The sequence below is a fragment of the Pelodiscus sinensis genome, chromosome 1 (genome assembly GCF_052426305.1).
Source record: "Pelodiscus sinensis isolate ZL-2025 chromosome 1, ASM5242630v1, whole genome shotgun sequence".
NCBI classification, from domain to species: domain Eukaryota; kingdom Metazoa; phylum Chordata; order Testudines; family Trionychidae; genus Pelodiscus; species Pelodiscus sinensis.
In genome coordinates, this window is record NC_143052.1 from 236093946 (window position 1) to 236111943 (window position 17998).

At 38.9% G+C, this 17998-nt stretch overlaps 1 protein-coding gene across 4 annotated transcripts in view; it reads left to right on the forward strand.

Annotated features, from left to right (window-relative positions):
- The window catches only part of MAP4K4 (mitogen-activated protein kinase kinase kinase kinase 4), a 244029-nt gene that overhangs the window by 164502 nt on the left and 61529 nt on the right, over positions 1-17998 (forward strand). For all 4 annotated transcript variants that reach the window (XM_075917256.2, XM_075917252.2, XM_075917268.2 and 1 more), the window contains exons 6-12: positions 2810-2900; positions 4646-4776; positions 8374-8428; positions 9523-9601; positions 11800-11975; positions 12302-12374; positions 13399-13609. In XM_075917256.2, coding sequence (XP_075773371.2) covers positions 2810-2900; positions 4646-4776; positions 8374-8428; positions 9523-9601; positions 11800-11975; positions 12302-12374; positions 13399-13609 — 816 coding nt within the window. The remainder of the gene's footprint in view (positions 1-2809; positions 2901-4645; positions 4777-8373; positions 8429-9522; positions 9602-11799; positions 11976-12301; positions 12375-13398; positions 13610-17998) is intronic.

Consider the following 17998-nt stretch of genomic DNA (forward strand, 5'->3'; position numbering starts at 1 on the left):
TTTAGAGGTAAGGCTGCAGTGTGGGTGCACCGTCGGAATGTAAAATCCCGGATGATCAATTAACTGGTAAAACAGTAGGCTTGCCTAGTGTTTAACTTTCTCTGATTACAGCAGGATCCAGCCTGGCTAAAGCAGTCCCCAACCCATGGAGCTTCCACCTCCAAACCCGCACTGGGCCTAGGGCTGTCTCTGCCACTCTCAATCCCTGCATGGGGACTGAGGCTGCCACTGGCTCCCAGTCCTTGCCCGAGTAGCCCCTGTGTGCAGTGGGCCTGGACTCCTTGCACGCAGAGGATGCTCTGGATGGCGGGAGCAGCTCCTGGCCATGGTGCGCCCTCTGCGGGGCTGGAGATGACCCCTGCCTGCGTCATGCAGGGAAGCTGCTCCAGTCCCTCTCCACTGTTGCTGGTTCAGCTGGTAATGCTTACTGATTCTGATTAGGATGATGCTTACCTGGGAACTGGTTAACCTCTCACATCCCCGTAGCACACTAGGCTACGTAACACCTCAGTATCAACACTGACATCATAAAAAATGAGATTTAGGTTGAGACTTTGGGAAATGCCCAGTGCTGTCTCTGTTCCTCTTGAAGTGAACGGGAGTTGAGTGAGGCATGCCTTTGAAAAATCCCACTCTTAGTGAATCTGTTGCGAGATCCCACTTAAAGCAGCGTGCAAACTGGTGTGTCCGATTAGGCATGTCTCTTACTGGTATAGAGTACTAAGCAGTTGTACTCTTTAGAAAGAGGGCTGCCATCTACAGCAGTTAAATGGAGATTTGGAGTTCATTACTTTTCAAGTCTCATTTCTAGCCAGTACAAGGGAATAGTGTCTCTTGATTTGGCATTTGATTGCTACAGTGAGTCAAACCGGTCCAGCTTTCCACGGTCAATTTAAAGAGCAAAAAGCCTCACAACCTTACCATTAGTATAGAATGCGAATAGAATTGCTCCAGTAATAATCCCTGTATTTAAGGGTTTCGTGTTAAAGAAAAGCATAAGTGGTCCTTACGTAAATCAGTGCTTCTGGAATCCCCATTTGTGCACTGTGCATTTATACACTTCTGGCAGAATGATTTTCAGGGAGGTGAGGGAGCAAAAGACAAGGCAGGAGGCCAAGTTTCTAACTCTGAGCACTGGTGCAAAGTGCTGCTGTTGGGCACATTCTTTCTTCTTGTTTACTAGCAAATAGGAATGCGAGTGACATGAATACCCAATGGCAGCTGTATGAGAGTCACGTGGACAACTGATTTCAGTACCGTAACATTCAGCTTGACTAATGTTAAAGTTGCATTTGATCGGTAACGCTTGTGAGACCGTACACACATTGTTATGCACCTTCTAGGTTCTCATCAGGTAAGGATGGGAAGCCACACTCAGTGTGTAACAAAGAGAATGAAAGTTAGATGAGCTAGTAGGCTAAAGAGAAGAGTGTACAAAATGCACCTTTGTATGCCAGATGGTGAGACCACTGTCCAAAATTTGAACTGCAAGTAGTAACTATTTTTTTACTTTTCTCTGTCCTCCTATTCCATCCCATACACAGACATATTTTCCATATGAATGTTAAGAGGTGAGAACACCTGATTATTTTCTTGGCTGATGCCCTGTGGCATGAGGCTTTGTAAATTTTTGTGCCAAGTCATGGTAACCAGAAGCTTTAATTTTCACAGAAAACCAATCTAACGTCAGTGTTAATGCCCTGCAGATGATCTCAAGGACATTCAACGTTCATAACATTAGCTCTTAACATCTGCAAGGAAGAGTTCAAAATTGTATTGTTTGTCATGCTAACAGTTAAAAAAAAGAATAGCCAAACTGTTCTGTAGGCAAATGAGTGTTTAATGAAGAACATGTGTTGGAAAATACCGTTTTACAGCAACTTACTGCTCTTTAACCTTCTGTAACTGTAAAACTTTTTAAAAAATTTAAGAATACGTGAGGGCAGCATGAGCAAGCAAGATGATGCCACAAGAGAGTATAAATTTCCAAAGGGACTCCTGGAGAGAAACCAAAATAAAGTCCGTTTCTGAGACGTTTGTCTGTTGCTCCACATATTGCAGTAGATAATAAAATATCACATGCTTGCCCCTCCTCCCCTGCACAGGGCTTGTGCAGTGTGATGCTCAGAGGCATGCATCCAGGTGCTGTATCCACAAAAAGCACCATCTGCCAGTAGGTTTTGTTTCCTTTGGAAAGTATAATGCTCCTTTTTTTTTTTTAAATGCAGTCTGTTTTGAAAGAGAATGATCAGAGCTCAAATTTATAAAGGCTAAACAACAGAACTGTAACTTTGCCAGCATGCTGTTGTCTGTTGCCAATATCCATATACCCCCTGACATAAACTCGGTACCCCCTTTTCTTCTCCTGAAATCTCTCTCATTAAAATGTAGGTGGGTTGGTTCATTTCCCACCCTAAATTCCCATTCTTTTAAAGGTGACCCTGTGTGTGACTGAACTCCAGTTTCATTGCATTTGAAAGTTCATGTGATCTAAAATTTCTTAAAGCTACAGCTGAAAAGCATTTGTAAAGCACAGATGTTGGACTTTATTTGTGTACAGTATGTGCACAACCTAAGGCCTTTCTCCCTGTTAGCTTATGAAAATCTAGGCGGGTGGTATACTGCTAGAAGTCTATTGTGGATCATGTTTTATGCATGCAGGACCCCAGCGGCCCCTGGAGAATGGTGGGGCTCTTTTTAGAACAGCTGCCAGGGTAACTAATGAAGTATATCTGTGTCAACTCTAGACTTTTTAGGTTGTTGGCTTAACAGCAACAATTTCATAACATCTACCTTTTTTTAAATGAAGGGATTGGCACATCTGCATGCCCACCATGTGATTCATCGGGATATCAAAGGGCAGAATGTATTGTTAACAGAAAATGCAGAGGTGAAGCTTGGTAAGTTGGCAAGCATGTTCACTTGCTGTTTTGTTTGTTTGCTTGATTCCTAACTTTATTTTATCTCTTAGGAGTCTGGCATGCTCTTCAGTACAATAATATACACTGTGTCGTTGCTGAAATGTGAGTCAGGACATGGGTCTTATACCTTCCCCCCTCTCTCGAGTGCAGGAATTGTTATGGTTGTGGCTCTCATACCAACATCAGTGGGTAGATCACTCCTTGTCCCTCACTTACTCTTTGTATGACTGTACAGGTCAGCTCAGAGCTAGAATGGGTTCTGCTTTTGTTGAGTTTGGGCTCAGAAGCCAACGACACAAAATTAGGAGACGTTGGGTGTCTTCCTTTGTATCTACTTTCAGTTAAAGAAGGATGGGCACTCAGGCTCCAGACCTATACATCTACATAATATGTACAGCACTCACAATTGGTCTGTGGCATAAAGTCTAAGTGGGGTTCAGCCCTGGAAAGCCTATTTGGAACATTTGAAGCTACTATCATTTCTGGCCACTTCTGTTGCAAACAAAAGAGTCACATGAGACCTGCTCTTTCCTCCCTCCCCTCCAACCCATTACAAATTAATTGTTCAGACATGTACTGTGTAATTGGTGGTTTACACATACTGAGGTTCAACTACCTGTTTGTTTTGAAGAGTTCTTCAGTCTCCAAGTGGGCGAACACTTTCATGCTGACTTATTTTCTTTCTTTCAGTTACTACACATGTTAACGTTCTGTGTTTGTTGTGTTGTAAGGCTGCCACCTTTCACTTGATGAAATATAGACCCAAGTTTAGGACCTCCTGCCAGGCCCAAACCCCTTAAACCATGCTTTGTACCTTCTTTCTAGATGGAACTTTGAAAGATGCCTTGTCTGCTGGGATAGAAGTGCTCTAGAGAGCTGCCCATTGCTTGGTCCTCTAAGCAGGACACAGCAGCTCCTATACTATTGATTCATTAGGGCTTATCTGCACAAATTTGGCACTGATTTGGTAGAAAAACAGTTTTAGTTACATAAGTGCAGGCCCTAGTATGGATACAGCCACACCACTATCAGGGGCCTTGTAGCCGTATAGCTTGGTATATTACATTTACTAAAACAAGTTATACCAGCATATAATGCATCAATTCAATGAAATTGTTTTTTACCAGCTTTAATGAATTAGTAACTGCAAAAGCTGCATGTAAATGAACCCCAAATTAGTATATTTTGATCTGCACTGAGCATGTGTTTCCCATTATGCCTCATTCATAATTTCATATGTGTTAGGACAGAAAGCAGGCTAGTGAGCAATACTTGAATTTTCTCTCCTGGATTCTGGGCAGAGAGAATGGAGAAATGCATAGTACCCCAGTTGACCTGGGGGTACTGCTCTACCAGGAGAGAACCTGTGGAAACCTGGTTCGCTCTGGATAAGCCAAGACATCAGACAAGGCATGATTAGTAGAGATGGCAAGTCTCCCACTGCCCCAAAGACAACATCTTTGCATCAATTTTCTCTGCTCTGGAAAGGATAACCCCACAGGTAATGGGAGAGGTTCAGAAGAGAGAGTTGTATGTTACTTTTTCCTGACTTCCTGGTCTGACGCATGAAGACACTGGTGGTCTGAGCATTTATCTTAATAGTTTCTCTTGAACATGGCTCTCCCATGTGGATCTTTTGCATTAGAGAAGGAATCACAGGCTGGTGGGTTTTTTTTTTTTTTTTTTAAAACTCTTGTTTCATTTTAATATTTTCCCACCCACAGTCGATTTTGGTGTTAGTGCCCAGCTGGACAGAACGGTTGGCAGGAGAAACACATTTATTGGAACTCCATATTGGATGGCTCCAGAAGTTATTGCCTGTGATGAAAATCCAGATGCTACATATGATTACAGAGTAAGGAAATTTTGTTCAGACAGTAATAAAATAGTTGCATCTAGTATCCCATGATCATGAATTAAGGTAGTTCTTATATTTGTCTCTTAACACTGTGTCTGTATGATTGGGAGAGTGATTTCTTGTAAATGTAAGCTTGTATAATATGAATACATAGTAGAGATTGTTACAAAACTATCATAATTAATAACACTCTATTTGTTAATTGTACTATAGTAGCTCCTAAGAGTCTCTGGCAGGGACTGAGCCCTTGTGCTAGGCACTACAAAAAGGCATAGAGGAGACTTATCAGTTGTGGTGTTTTTCAATTGCTTTCAATACCTTAGCATTTTAAGCAAAATGCAGGACAATGTAGCACTTTAAAGACTAACAAGATGGTTTATTAGATGATGAGCTTTCGTGGGCCAGACCCACGAAAGCTCATCATCTAATAAACCATCTTGTTAGTCTTTAAAGTGCTACATTGTCCTGCATTTTGCTTCAGCTACCCCAGACTAACACGGCTAAATAGTGATAGAAATGTAGCATTTTAAATTACTATATCCTGTGCTTATTGTGGTGATCTCAGATTTAACATTTGCCTTAGTCTCCCTCTGAAATGCATATTTTGCCAGGGTACCAGAGTTATGTTACAGTGTAACACTGAAGGAGCTAGTTAAAGAGATTGTCCTGGTCTGAGAGATCATCTGAATGTTGATCCCTGTGATTGGGCACAGCTCTCCACTCATTTCTTCCTGCACAAATAGCCTTACCAGCTCCGGTTTGTAACCACACTATGTAGTTTCTTTCTTACATCAGCCACTGTCTCTTTCCACTGCTGTACACCAACTCTACTTAGTGATGTACAATCATCCCCTTTTGCCAGAGAGAAGAGCTCTTTCTCCAGGCATAGCTCTCCCTTTTCTTTGGCCCTCCTGACTTTTCTCCCCTCCTTCTCCTGCACTTTGTTCTGTCATCCTTTTCTGTGCTTACTGTTAAGGGACTTAAGTGTCTCCTGAGCTCTCTCCATCTGAGGTGGAGCTAGTAATTAATCTTTCTGTCAATCATGCCCTCTGCTGGAGTGGGGGAACTAATTGGATTTATGTTGACCAGTGTACTGGTTCAGCTGCTTTTTTTCAGGACTCTGTCACACTCACATAGAAGATTTATCCAGCACACAGTACTTTTCTCCATAAATTAATCGGACAAACTTGTCCTGTACTGTGCTTCAAACACCAAATCCAGTCTCTCTAAAACTAACATTGGCATGATATTTGCATCAGTAGTTGCTTTTGGTTTTGCTACATCTTCTAAAGCTAAATTCCTTTATAGAAGCTTTCTAGAAATCTCCCAAGTACTTTTTAGCTTGTTTCAGGGAACCACAAGAGAGGCAATAAAATATGAGTTTTTATTGTGTTTCTAATCTTCACACAGACTAGCACGTCTCTTCAAGCATTAAAACTAGCAGAGGTAGCAAGGAAATGTGAAAGTCTGTGATGACTATTACCTCAAGAGCACTGGAGCTCACAGTTTGGGCTTGATACTCATTTTAGATATATGAATCTCCATCGTTGATATTCTGCACACTTAAACATCTAACTAGGATCAAGCCCATGTGTCTTCATTAGTAACTTTACATATTCCTTGTCCTGACTGAGATCTGTGAGAAAATTTAATTCCTTTCAGGGTAGAGTTGGTAAATGTAAAGGTGAAGATTAAAGTGAGATGACAGATCACGATAGACAGAAATTATTTTGAGGGGGAGAATAACTGCCAACTAATCTTCATATTCAATTTTTCAAGGGGATGAAAGCGTTAAAGGGATTCCCTGATGGTACATCTAAACTGCAAGCTTCTTTTGAAAGAAGCTTTTTCGAAAGAGCTGTTTTGAAAAGGTTTCTTTTGAGAGAGCATCCACACACAAAAAAACAGTCCAAGACTGCTTGGACGCTCTCTTGAAAGAAAGCTCGGATTGCCATTCAGAGTATGACCACTAGGGCACTTGTGCTTTATTCGATTGCCTCTTCTTTCGAAAAATGTCCCTGTTCTGCATCTACACGCGTCTTTTTTCGAAAGAGCTCTTTTGAAAAAGGCATTCTTCCTCGTAATATGAGGTTTACCAATGTCAAAAAAAACCTGCGTTCTTTCGATTTAATTTCGAAAACGCAATTGCCATGTGGATGCAGGTGAAGTTTTTTTGCAAAAAGGGCAGTTTTTTCAGAAAAACAATGTAGTCTAGACATACCCTGAGGTGTACAAGTTCTGTGATTTACACTCATTTCTCTTAAAACACTCCCTTGTTGCTCCGGATATGAAATGGAAGGACTTCACATAGACATCCATCTCAATATTCCTTCTCCTTTTTTAGAAACGTAGTGTTTTACAAACACACTTTGTTTGTAATCATTGCAGTTGGTGGTTTGAGCCAGAAGAAACTGGTAACTGGCTGGGACGCTTCTGGGGTCTGAAAATGCAATTGTTCCATTGCTTGGAGGTAATGGCTTGTACAGAGAAGAGTTTGTTCACCCATTCCAGTGAACAGTATTCAAAAAGGGTTATCAGCCTGGAAGCTCTGAATACCATTTTCCTCAATAATAGTTCTTTTCCCCAAATCCCTAATGGGAGCGTTATGGTCAACCTGTCAGGACATACTGTAGTTCCTTGAGCTCAGTTCCACTCCAGGACTTTTCTGCTCTTATTTATTTTTGGTGTTCCTGTGGTAGAAAACAATCTCAATTATAGTTTTGATTCAGCAGGGAATGCAATTATCTTCTGGTCTTAGTAGCAATCCAGAGCTAATATCCTGAAAGATTTCCATTCTAGGCTCTCTCTTGGGTAATGCTACAAACAATGTAAGACTTCTGGGATGAGACTTCCTTGTGCCACCAGTGTTCCAAGGAATAGTATTTTCTTATTTTTCTTGGTCTCATAGCCATTTGCCTATGTCTCTTGGCATTACGAATTCATGCTTCTATGACTTGTTTTACTTTTATTGGGACAACATGAAGGTAGTGGTATGCCAGAATTGTCAATAAGCAAGGATGGGCTCAATTTTTTAAAATCCCTATATAAAATACTATTAGATTATCAAGAGCGGAAATGAATTTTAAAAAATCTGATTTCTAAAACTATTTTATTTAAGGTTTTGTATTTCTGATCATTAACATGTGAAAATTGACTTGGTTTTTTTTCACTTTTGTTTCTAGTCTTCGTTTTCAGGGTCTCTCATGCGAGCATAGTGCTTCAGCATTTGGATGGCAAAAACTACCGGGAATGTTTACCCCTTAACAATAACTGTATTCATGTATCATCATTTTTTCAGATCTTAACTTCCGAGCAAATTTGACCTAATTATGTCTTGACATGTCCTAATATGAAAGTGTTTATATATTAAGATTTTTTTGTGTACAATGTTGTGTGTATGTATGTAAGTGATGGATGGTATCATATTTAGCTTTTTATTATAGAGTTAGAAGAAGAAAAGCCATGTTAAAAACTGTTGTGTAAAACCTAGGTAGCTGATTTTAGTTTCTTACCTGCAGTGCATTAGTAGATGTCATTACCTTAGTATGAAAACAAGAAAGTATGCCTACTAACATATGGTCTCTCTCTTTGCAGAGTGACCTCTGGTCATGTGGCATTACAGCCATTGAAATGGCAGAAGGAGCTCCCCGTAAGTGATATACGTGTTTTTTCCTAATGGGTCTCATTAAGGCAGAAACATATTCTTAGGAGTTGCTGGTTGTAATCCAAACCCAGTGTTGAGGTTTCTGAAAATGCACGGATGGTGTGTGTCTATGCCCTTTTTTTTCTGCTCCATAAATACAAAATCCTATAAATGGCAACTCTATTAAAGGGTATTGGTGTTAAAACATCACTGTGCAGAGACTGTGATTTTAACGTAATAGAAATGACAAGACTATTTGGAAGCCAGTGGATGGGATCTGTAAAAATCTTGACTGAGATATATTGGGGCTTTGGAATTGTGTCCATGTAGAAGTGGTGGAAGCCCGTTTCTTGGAATATTTAGAACCAGATTTGGCGGGGGGGGGGGGAGGAGAGAGGAAGGAATACTAAAAGTGTGTACTGGCTTAAAAAATCCTGCCCTATCTGAGGGAGAGACTGGATGACTTAGTTCGTCCATTCTCTATCTGATTTCTGCGAGTCTCTGTAATAACATTCTTCTTGAACTCTGAGTCTTAAAATCTCCTCTTGTGAATTGTTTTCGCCTTCATTGGACATTGTAGCAGATTCTCGAAAGACTGTGATTTTAAATTATGAATCTATCTTGTTGGCAGTGAGGTTCAGCTGAAGTTGAGCTTTCAGGAAATCCTCAGGAGATCCGAGCTCCTCTCCGCATTTTGGCCCCCAACCTGCTCTGTCTCTACCCTTGTTGCTTTTATGAACTGTGACACAACAGAAGGCCCTTAAGTTTTGGGACAGTGCTACAGAGGAGGCTGACTCTCCTTTCCATAAGAAAGGTGGATATCTGTGCGCAGAGGGTCCCCTCCATGTTTGGAGCTGAGGGGATAATCTATGCCTTTATTTTTGGTCACCTTAAACTCAGAGTTAGGAGCAGAATTGTCGTCTTAACTTTTGCATTTCAGTTCAATTCTGCTTAATGTTGGTCCCATGTCAGTCATACTTGTCGATTGGTGATGGGGAAATGTGTGTGGAAATGAAATAATCCAGAAGTGAAGACAGTGATAATGCAGAGTCATGAGAAGGGGAAAAACAACTGAACAAAATTGTATATATTTTTTTCAGCCCTCTGTGACATGCATCCAATGAGGGCACTGTTTCTTATACCCAGAAACCCTCCACCACGGCTAAAATCCAAGAAATGGTATGTTCAGGCTACTCTGGTTTTTTGTGGTCTGTTTCATGTTTCCTTTACAACATAGCACTTTCTTATCTTTTATTTCATGACCTGCTTTTTGTTATCATTTCTGTAGAACTATAAAATAATTTAAGCTGGCTAAAATCCATTTTTAATTTTCTTCTGCACTGTTGAATCAAAACACAAAATCAGATGTGCATTGATTATTTTTTAGCTGGATTTTTAAGCAAAATTTTGTCTTTGAATCATAAGAGAAAAAATGAGCTGTTCTGTTGATAGAGCAGCATCATATGAAGGTGACAAATTATACCACAGCTCAAAGCCTAGACTTGTGCTGCATTCCTAATATGCAGTATCTTTTCTAAGATTCAGTATTATAAAGAAAGAGGACAGCACCATTGACTTCTAGATGCTGAGTTGAAAGGAACTATTAAAATTAATGAAGGCTTTTACTATAATTATTGCAAACGATTGAAATAGTTCTTCTTGCCAGCTGGGAATAATCCCTGAACAATACAGAATTTTCCTCCCCATTATTAGACACGATTGACTTGTAAGAAGCAATAATTTTCACTGGAAGGAGAAGTTATGTAGGTTGAACATGATAACCTTACAGTTGTCAATGAAAGCCTCAGTATTAACAAGTAATGCTTTACGGTGCTCTCTTCTTAAGCAAAGGAAAAGTGGGTGTTTCATGTAAGGTATATACTCTCTGTGAATGGAAATTGTATGACTAAGAGGTTGAATGGTAGTATGCTGTCAAAGAAAAATTAGTAAAGTGATGTGACCAGTTACACTTATCTATATATATATAACATAATTTACTTTTATTGATTTGGTACACTTGATCTTGTCTGGAGTGACTTTCTCATCCAGTAATAACTGTGGAGTGTCTGCGTGAGTGTGTGTATTTTAAATAGACTTTTTTGAAACATGGGATTTATGAGTTTATTTTAAAAGGGGATAAAAATATTTGTTTTAGATATAATCATTCCCTGTAACGTTTTTAATTCCTAAATTGCAGCATTTTGCTAGTATATAAGGACCAGAAAGTTAAACTGGCTAAAAACAAGAGTGATACTTGATTCTGATTTTAATTGACAAGGTGAATGAAGAGCAAAAAGTAAAGAGGATAAGTGATTAAAAATCCCCACTTTTATACATTTGGGCAAAGGAAAAATAAATTATTGCTATCCTGACAGTGTATCTTTGAGTGCCTCATGTACTCCTGGGGGCATCGTTGCACCAAAAAAATCAAAATTTCTGTGCAGTGTTTTAAAATGCTACAGATTTTGTAAAAATAATAGCACATAATCATGCTGGTTTCACTTATTTTGGTGATTTATTTCAAAATACCTGTCAACAAGAATGTCAGTAACACAGACATACAAAAAAAATTCCCCCAGAAATAGAGTTGAAGAAACTCTATAACCATGAAGTTAATAGAGTTTGTATGAAGTTTACTGTGTTCCAGCCTCCCTTCCCCTCAGGGCATGCTGGAAACTGTAGTTGTCAGGAACACACTAGCTCCCTCTTCATTCTCCAGCAGTGTCTTCTATATGTAAGCTGGGCTCTGCCAAGTCCAGTGGCCCATAGTGATAGTTACCGGCACTGCAGCCCATTTCTGTACGGGAAAGGAAATTCTGCATGCACAAGGTTAATTTCTGTAACGTTCTGCATTGGCACAGTGGTGTAGAATTGTCCCAGGAATACTCATGGAATGTTTACCACTTAGGTAAATCACGGAGTTATCTTGCTGCTCAACATGCATTCCTCATCCCCATATCCACCAGATAAAGATTAATTGAATTCTGTCATTAACTTCAGGAGTTAAATCAGGAATTGATTTGGTTCTCTGTGCCTTGATTGAACAAAGTATATGGCATTAAGTATTCAGAAGGTCTTATGTTAAAAATGCATAGTTGTTCTTTTTAAAAACCAAAATGTTCTTCAGTTCCAACAGACTTGTTCCACTAAGTCAGGTGCAGATAAAAACATGTGGGTATTACTTGCAATTATGGAAGAGTCCCCAAATTGTCTCGGTTGTGTTCTTGTGGCTTTCTTTGAAGACATTTGTCTAAGACACCATTTATGCTGATAGACAGAGACACGTTGTTTTGCGGGAAGAAAACTGAAGGCTTTTGGACTAATGAAAAATGGATTATTTGAGTTTTAACTTTATGCTTTTTATTCTTTTTCCTCAGGTCAAAAAAGTTCTTTAGTTTTATAGAAGGCTGTTTAGTGAAGAACTATATGCAGAGACCCTCCACTGAACAGCTTTTAAAACACCCTTTTATACGCGATCAGCCAAATGAAAGGCAAGTCCGAATCCAGCTTAAGGATCATATAGACAGGACCAGAAAGAAGAGAGGAGAGAAGGGTATGCAGACTTCAAAAACTAATCCTGTGTTTATTTGTATATATTTTAAAAACGGATTATTTGATATTTCACCAACTTCTGATTCTATACAAAAAATCTAAGACCTTGTAGTTATCATGTAGACAAAGCCTGTGGATTAAACTGAAGTTCACATCCCAATGAAGATCTCCTTGTGTCTCTACGATGAGATGACATTTGAATAGTTCCAAAATGTTGTATGTAAATCTGATAATTTAAGCTGTTCTGAACCAGACTAGTAGGAGCTAAGTATTTTAAAATAAAAATTGTAAGAGCCATCTGGAATATTGTTTCCTCTTTCTTGCTAGATGAGACAGAATATGAATATAGTGGAAGTGAGGAAGAGGAGGAGGAAGTGCCTGAACAAGAAGGAGAGCCAAGGTAACAGATGCTGATAGGAGGCCATTAAAAGATCTGGACAAATAATTTTAAAGCTGGCCTTAACAAATCTGGAGTATACTTTTATTTCATAAGCCTTTATGTCTGTTACTAAATATAATTAATCACATACATTAGTGAGACATGGACCCCAAAAGATGTGAACATTTGCTGAGATCTCTGAATTTCTTTGAGATCTCCATCCCATCCACTATAAACTTGCATATGCCACAAAGGAACTTTGCAGACTATTGTACCTCTTTTAGCAGCCTGATTAGTCTTGTGTACGCTGAAATCCACAATCCGTCATAAAAATACAAAAGTGTTCCAGTGCACTATTACTGACACACTTCTTACTTTTTCATTTTTTTACTATATAATTGCAAATCAACTGGAATATAAGTAGTATACTTAGATGTCAGTGTATAGTATATAGAGAAGAGTTACTGCATGAAACTTTACTATATTGACTTCAGTAGTGTTTTTTATGTAGCCTACTGTAAAAGAAGGCAAATATCTATATGTATCGATGTACCTCTGGGAACACTTCTGCATGCTCCCAGAGATATGCATACCCCTGGTTGAGAACCACTGCTGTGGAGGTTGTGGGTATGTGTTAGACAGTAGGTGAACCTGGGACAAAGTACACATGTATTTGAGACTCTCTTTAATCAGATCTCAGACTTTAAAGAGAAGATGAGGGCATATTTCAAGGGCTGGAAAGAAAGTTTGAGTTGGCTCTTACTTTGCCTGACCTGATTTGGCACATCCAGAGAGAATACCTATTTAATATGCATCCATTTATCTTTATTTTGAAAGAGAAGAGGTTAAAATATAAATGGTTTATGTCTACATTTTTTAATGTATACACTTAGGAGAAAAAATCTCACAGGTGTAGCTGTGTTAGTATATAACTTTAAAAACAACAAGTAGCCCTGTGCCACCATAGAGACTGACCAAAATATATAGGATTCTTATGCTATTCAATGGTCTGTGGTATGAGAGATTTATCTTTTTGCTTTTGCAGTTCAATTGTCAATGTGCCTGGAGAATCTACCCTCCGACGTGATTTCCTGAGATTGCAGCAGGAAAACAAGGAACGTTCAGAGGCCCTTCGGAGACAACAGCTGCTACAGGAACAGCAGCTCCGAGAGCAGGAGGAATACAAGAGGCAGCTGTTGGCAGAGAGACAGAAACGCATAGAGCAACAGAAAGAGCAAAGGAGGCGGCTAGAAGAGGTAGAAATAGAAGAGTGGAGCTAAGGTGGCAGGGCTTCTGTTAAACTTACTGTCCCAAGGTCTTAAGAAATATTCCTATTATTCCCTGTATATTGTGCAAGAACAACATATATCCATTAACCAAGATTTTCAAAACCAGGATCCAAAAGCAAGGCTCTTATCTCTTTGGGTAGAAGTGGCGATCTGATTTTCAAAAGTACTGACTTACCCTATAGCTCCCAGGAGGCAATTGGCAAAATGCCTTTCATTTTGAGAGGCGATAACTGTGCATGTCTATATCTATGGCTACTCAAACTTTAATGCACCATGACTCCCTTCTGACCATAAAAGTTACTACACAAACCTAAGATGGAGAGCCAGAGTCTGAACTTGCATGAGCCCCTCCACCTTGGGCAGGGGGCCAAATCCCAAGGACTTTCATTCTAGACAGGAGGCCTATAAACAAGCCCCACCCCCCAGGCCTGAAGCCCTTGAGCTTCTGCTTCAGTCCTGGACTGTGCAACTTGGGCATCGGCCCTGGACTCCATCAAGTCTTGAGTCAGCCCTGACAAGCCATTAAAATGGGTTTTACAACCCTATTTGTGGTCCCAGCCCACAGTTTGAAAACTGCTGTTTTAGGGTTTTCTTAAACATTTGCATTTGGGGCTAATGCATGGTGAGTGGCAACCTACTTTTGACACAGTGCAGTCTCATGTAAAATATTGGTCGCTCATACATGAGTCACTCGGGTAAGAGATGAGTTGCTCTGTTCAGCACTGGTAAGGCCCTCTGTTGAAGAAGTGTGTCCAGTTCTAGACAAATTGTGGTGAGAGTCGGGAAGAGAACATACAAATGATAAAAAAATTTAAAAAATTCTTCCTATGAAGGAAAGTTACACAAAATGGGGCATATCTAGTCTTAAGAAGATAGGGATGGGGGCACCTATTTAACAGTCTTCAAAAATATGCTAGGGGCTGTTATGAAGAGGTCTTTGATAAATTGTTCTGTCTTCGGTGGGCATGGAGAACAAGCAATGAGCTTAATGTGCAGCAAAGGAGATGTAGGTTATTTATTGGGGAAAATGTATAAGGATAGTTAAGTTCTGGCCTCCAAAAGAGAATGTAGAATCACTATCATTTGATGGTTTTAGAATTGGTTAGACAAACATCTGTCAGGGTTGGTGTAAGTTCACTTGGTCCTGCTTCAGTGCAGGAGGCTGGAGTTGGACCTCTTGAGCTCCCTTCCAGCCCTATAGGTCTGTGCATAGTAGTATAAAGATATATGGCATACCATAACCGTTATTCTTTTTATAAAGGTCATAGGTAGCAAATCATATATAACTGTAACATACTGGATATTTTCCTCATTTGTCATATGTTTTTGTGTTTAAATCCATCTGATTTTTTTTTCACAGAACCTCTGGTAAATTTTTGCATGTTTACTCTTTGGGATATACTGACTTTTCATTTACATGGTTTGAATTTTCTTGCTCAGAATTATTCTTTGTACATCACTTCATCCTGTATGAGTCTATCTGAATTATTTTGTTGCTAAAAATTCTGTATTTAAATGGTCACACAAGACAGCTAGCCAGTAAGTAAATAAAAGGTTATGTGGTATGTGGCAGATGAAAAGTTTTTGAAAAAAATTTTACAGACCAAAACTGAGTCAGGGATATGAAGTAAAACCACTCATTTGGCTCTTTAGAAAGTATAGGGTCAAATTCCAATTATCCTTAAATGACTTATTTGATTTGCTGTTGCAGCTGTTCATTTGGTATCTATGTAGTTCTTCACTAAGCTATCTAATTTTCCAAGCTCTGATAATGTTTAATAACAAACAAAGACAGATTAGCTCCACATTGTACATCAAGTTTATGCACGTTTATAAATCATAACTTTAAGGTTTGCATAATGTATAAATAATGCAACATAAAATTCATAAAAGTCTGGAGATCATGTTAAAACCTTTTTCCCAACCCCCTTCAAATGTGTGAGTGAATTTACTGCTTTTATAAGGAGGAACTGATAGCAGGGTTCCAGCCACACACATGCAGCAGGAAGGGGCTAAGCAAGCTTCCTTTCTTTTCTGTCTGTCTCCCACCACCCTGAAACTGCCAAGATAAACATCATTGCCATTCCAGGTCTTGGCCTGTCTTAAAAAGACTGTCAGTTGTACGGAAATGTTATTATTTGATCATAAAGGAGACGGGGAAAGCTAAAATGAGATGTTTACTTTTTATTTGAGCCAGGATTTTAAATAAAACCTTTGGGTGACCAAAATCTAATGATTCACCTACTGCCCTGCATAATGTTCTTAATCTGAAATTGCACTAAACACAAAAGGATTTTTTTTTTGCTTTTAAACACATGAAATCTCTAGTTCTGAGCATTTTTATAACGAAGTGATATAACCCATTTAATATGCCATGATCAATATAACTTTTTAAATCTGAAATTGCTCTCAATTCAAAAGGAAAAATGCTGCAAATAACAGAAACAAAACAATGTGTTTGCTAGAAAGAGTCTAAAGTTTAATTGAAGGGGGTTATTTAGGTGTTAGAGTATGAGTAAATATGTGCAAAAATGAAAATTCTAAGTCAGTGGATGTTGCATTTAGTTAAGCCCACTGTCTTCAAAAAGGCTCTGGAAATGAGTGTTCATGTATATTAAAAAAACACCCATTATTTTTATAAACCACCTTTTTCAAGGATAGATCTGTGTGGCAATATTAGTTTTCTTTCTTTAGATAACCTATCTTAACTCTTGAGTTCATTCCAGCATAAGTATGTTGGATAGCTATAGTTTTAATTTCTTAAATCATGTTTTCTTTTGCTTAACAATATTTTCACACTTTTTTTTACAAGTTCAGGGCAATTTTGAATAATTTACTGCTGCAAAAAAGACCTCAAACTGATTGATTACATTGTTAGTAACATAGTGACACTTCATATTGTGGACTGATGAATTTGCAAATAGAGTTCCACAATAGACTGTGAAGAGTTGGAGGAGAAAAACCTCTGCATTGGCCAAATTTATAACCTCGGCCATACTCCCTCACTTTTTATGGTGAAATTACCGTTTATCCTTTTTTAGAAGAAAAATCATTGTCATCAATAGGAAATTAGTTTAAAAAAGAAAATGAAGTTCACCAAAATTTTTACAAGCATAGATAATTCTTTTGAAATGCTTTTCTTTGAATCTTCTATTCTTGGAGAACTATCTAGCTGAGAGATTCTTAGAAAAACTTTAGCCAAAACAAACCATCTTTAAGAGGGTGAGGGGAAGAAACATTCTTAGATAACATTAATATTGTGGCACAGAATAATGAAAGCCAACAAATCAAAATGATGAACCCTTTGTCTTTAACTTACTGTGTTTTGAAGGAAAAAAACCATGAAGGGGTAAGTTCAGGATAATGTCATTGTCACATTCCCTGGCTTTTATCAGTTTGGGTGTCTGGTGCTGCTTTTGGTTGGTGTGATGGAAGTTGCATTTTTTGGCATTTCTGTTTGACATTCACTTGTGAGAATCAGGGGAACTTTTAAAATGATAGGTAAGAACATAAGAACGGCCACACTGTGTCAGATCAATGGTCCATCCAGCCCAGCATCCTGTCCTCCAACAGTGGCCAAAGCCAGGTGCCCCAGAGGGAGTGAACAGAACAGGTAATCATTAAGTGATCCCTCTCCTGTCATCCATTTCCAGCCTGTGACAGAGGCTAAGGACACCATTCCTATTCATCCTGGCTATTAGCCATTGATGGACCTAACCTCCATGACTTTATCTAGTTCTTTTTTGAACCCGGTTAAAGTCCTGGTCTTCACAACATGCATTTTTCTCTTAAATTAAAATTGAGGGCTTGTTCTTAGAATTCTGGCACAGATCCTAGACAGTTTTGACTGAGACAGCCACAAGAACAGTGGCTAGGACACGTGCCAAAATTGTATTATTCTCAGCACTATTAGAGAGAGGATTGCTTTTAAAAGGCATATAAGTGACTACTGAAAACAATTGTTTCAGAGACCTTATAATTTCTGCATTACTTAGAAGAAGAAAATTATATATTGCTGAAGTGTAGAAGATTATCTGAACCTTTGCAAGTTTTTGGTTAGACATGTGCTTTGTTTAACGATCACCTGTATGACACCTAGGACTTAGGAGGTTAGAAATAGAAATCTGAGCTGTGCTAGACCTTTTCTTAAATGTACCTGTATCTGAGGGTTTTTTCCTTCAACAAAATGGAAAAAAAATAGTCCTAGACTTGAAGGGAATGAAGAAGCATCTGAATTAGTGCTTGGCAAAACCGAGTCTAGTTTTGATTTTACAAAATGAGAATTAGTTGCAGAGCAGGACTATTGTGCCTGAGCTTCCATGATTAGGTCTCCTAAACGCTATGATAATATAGATG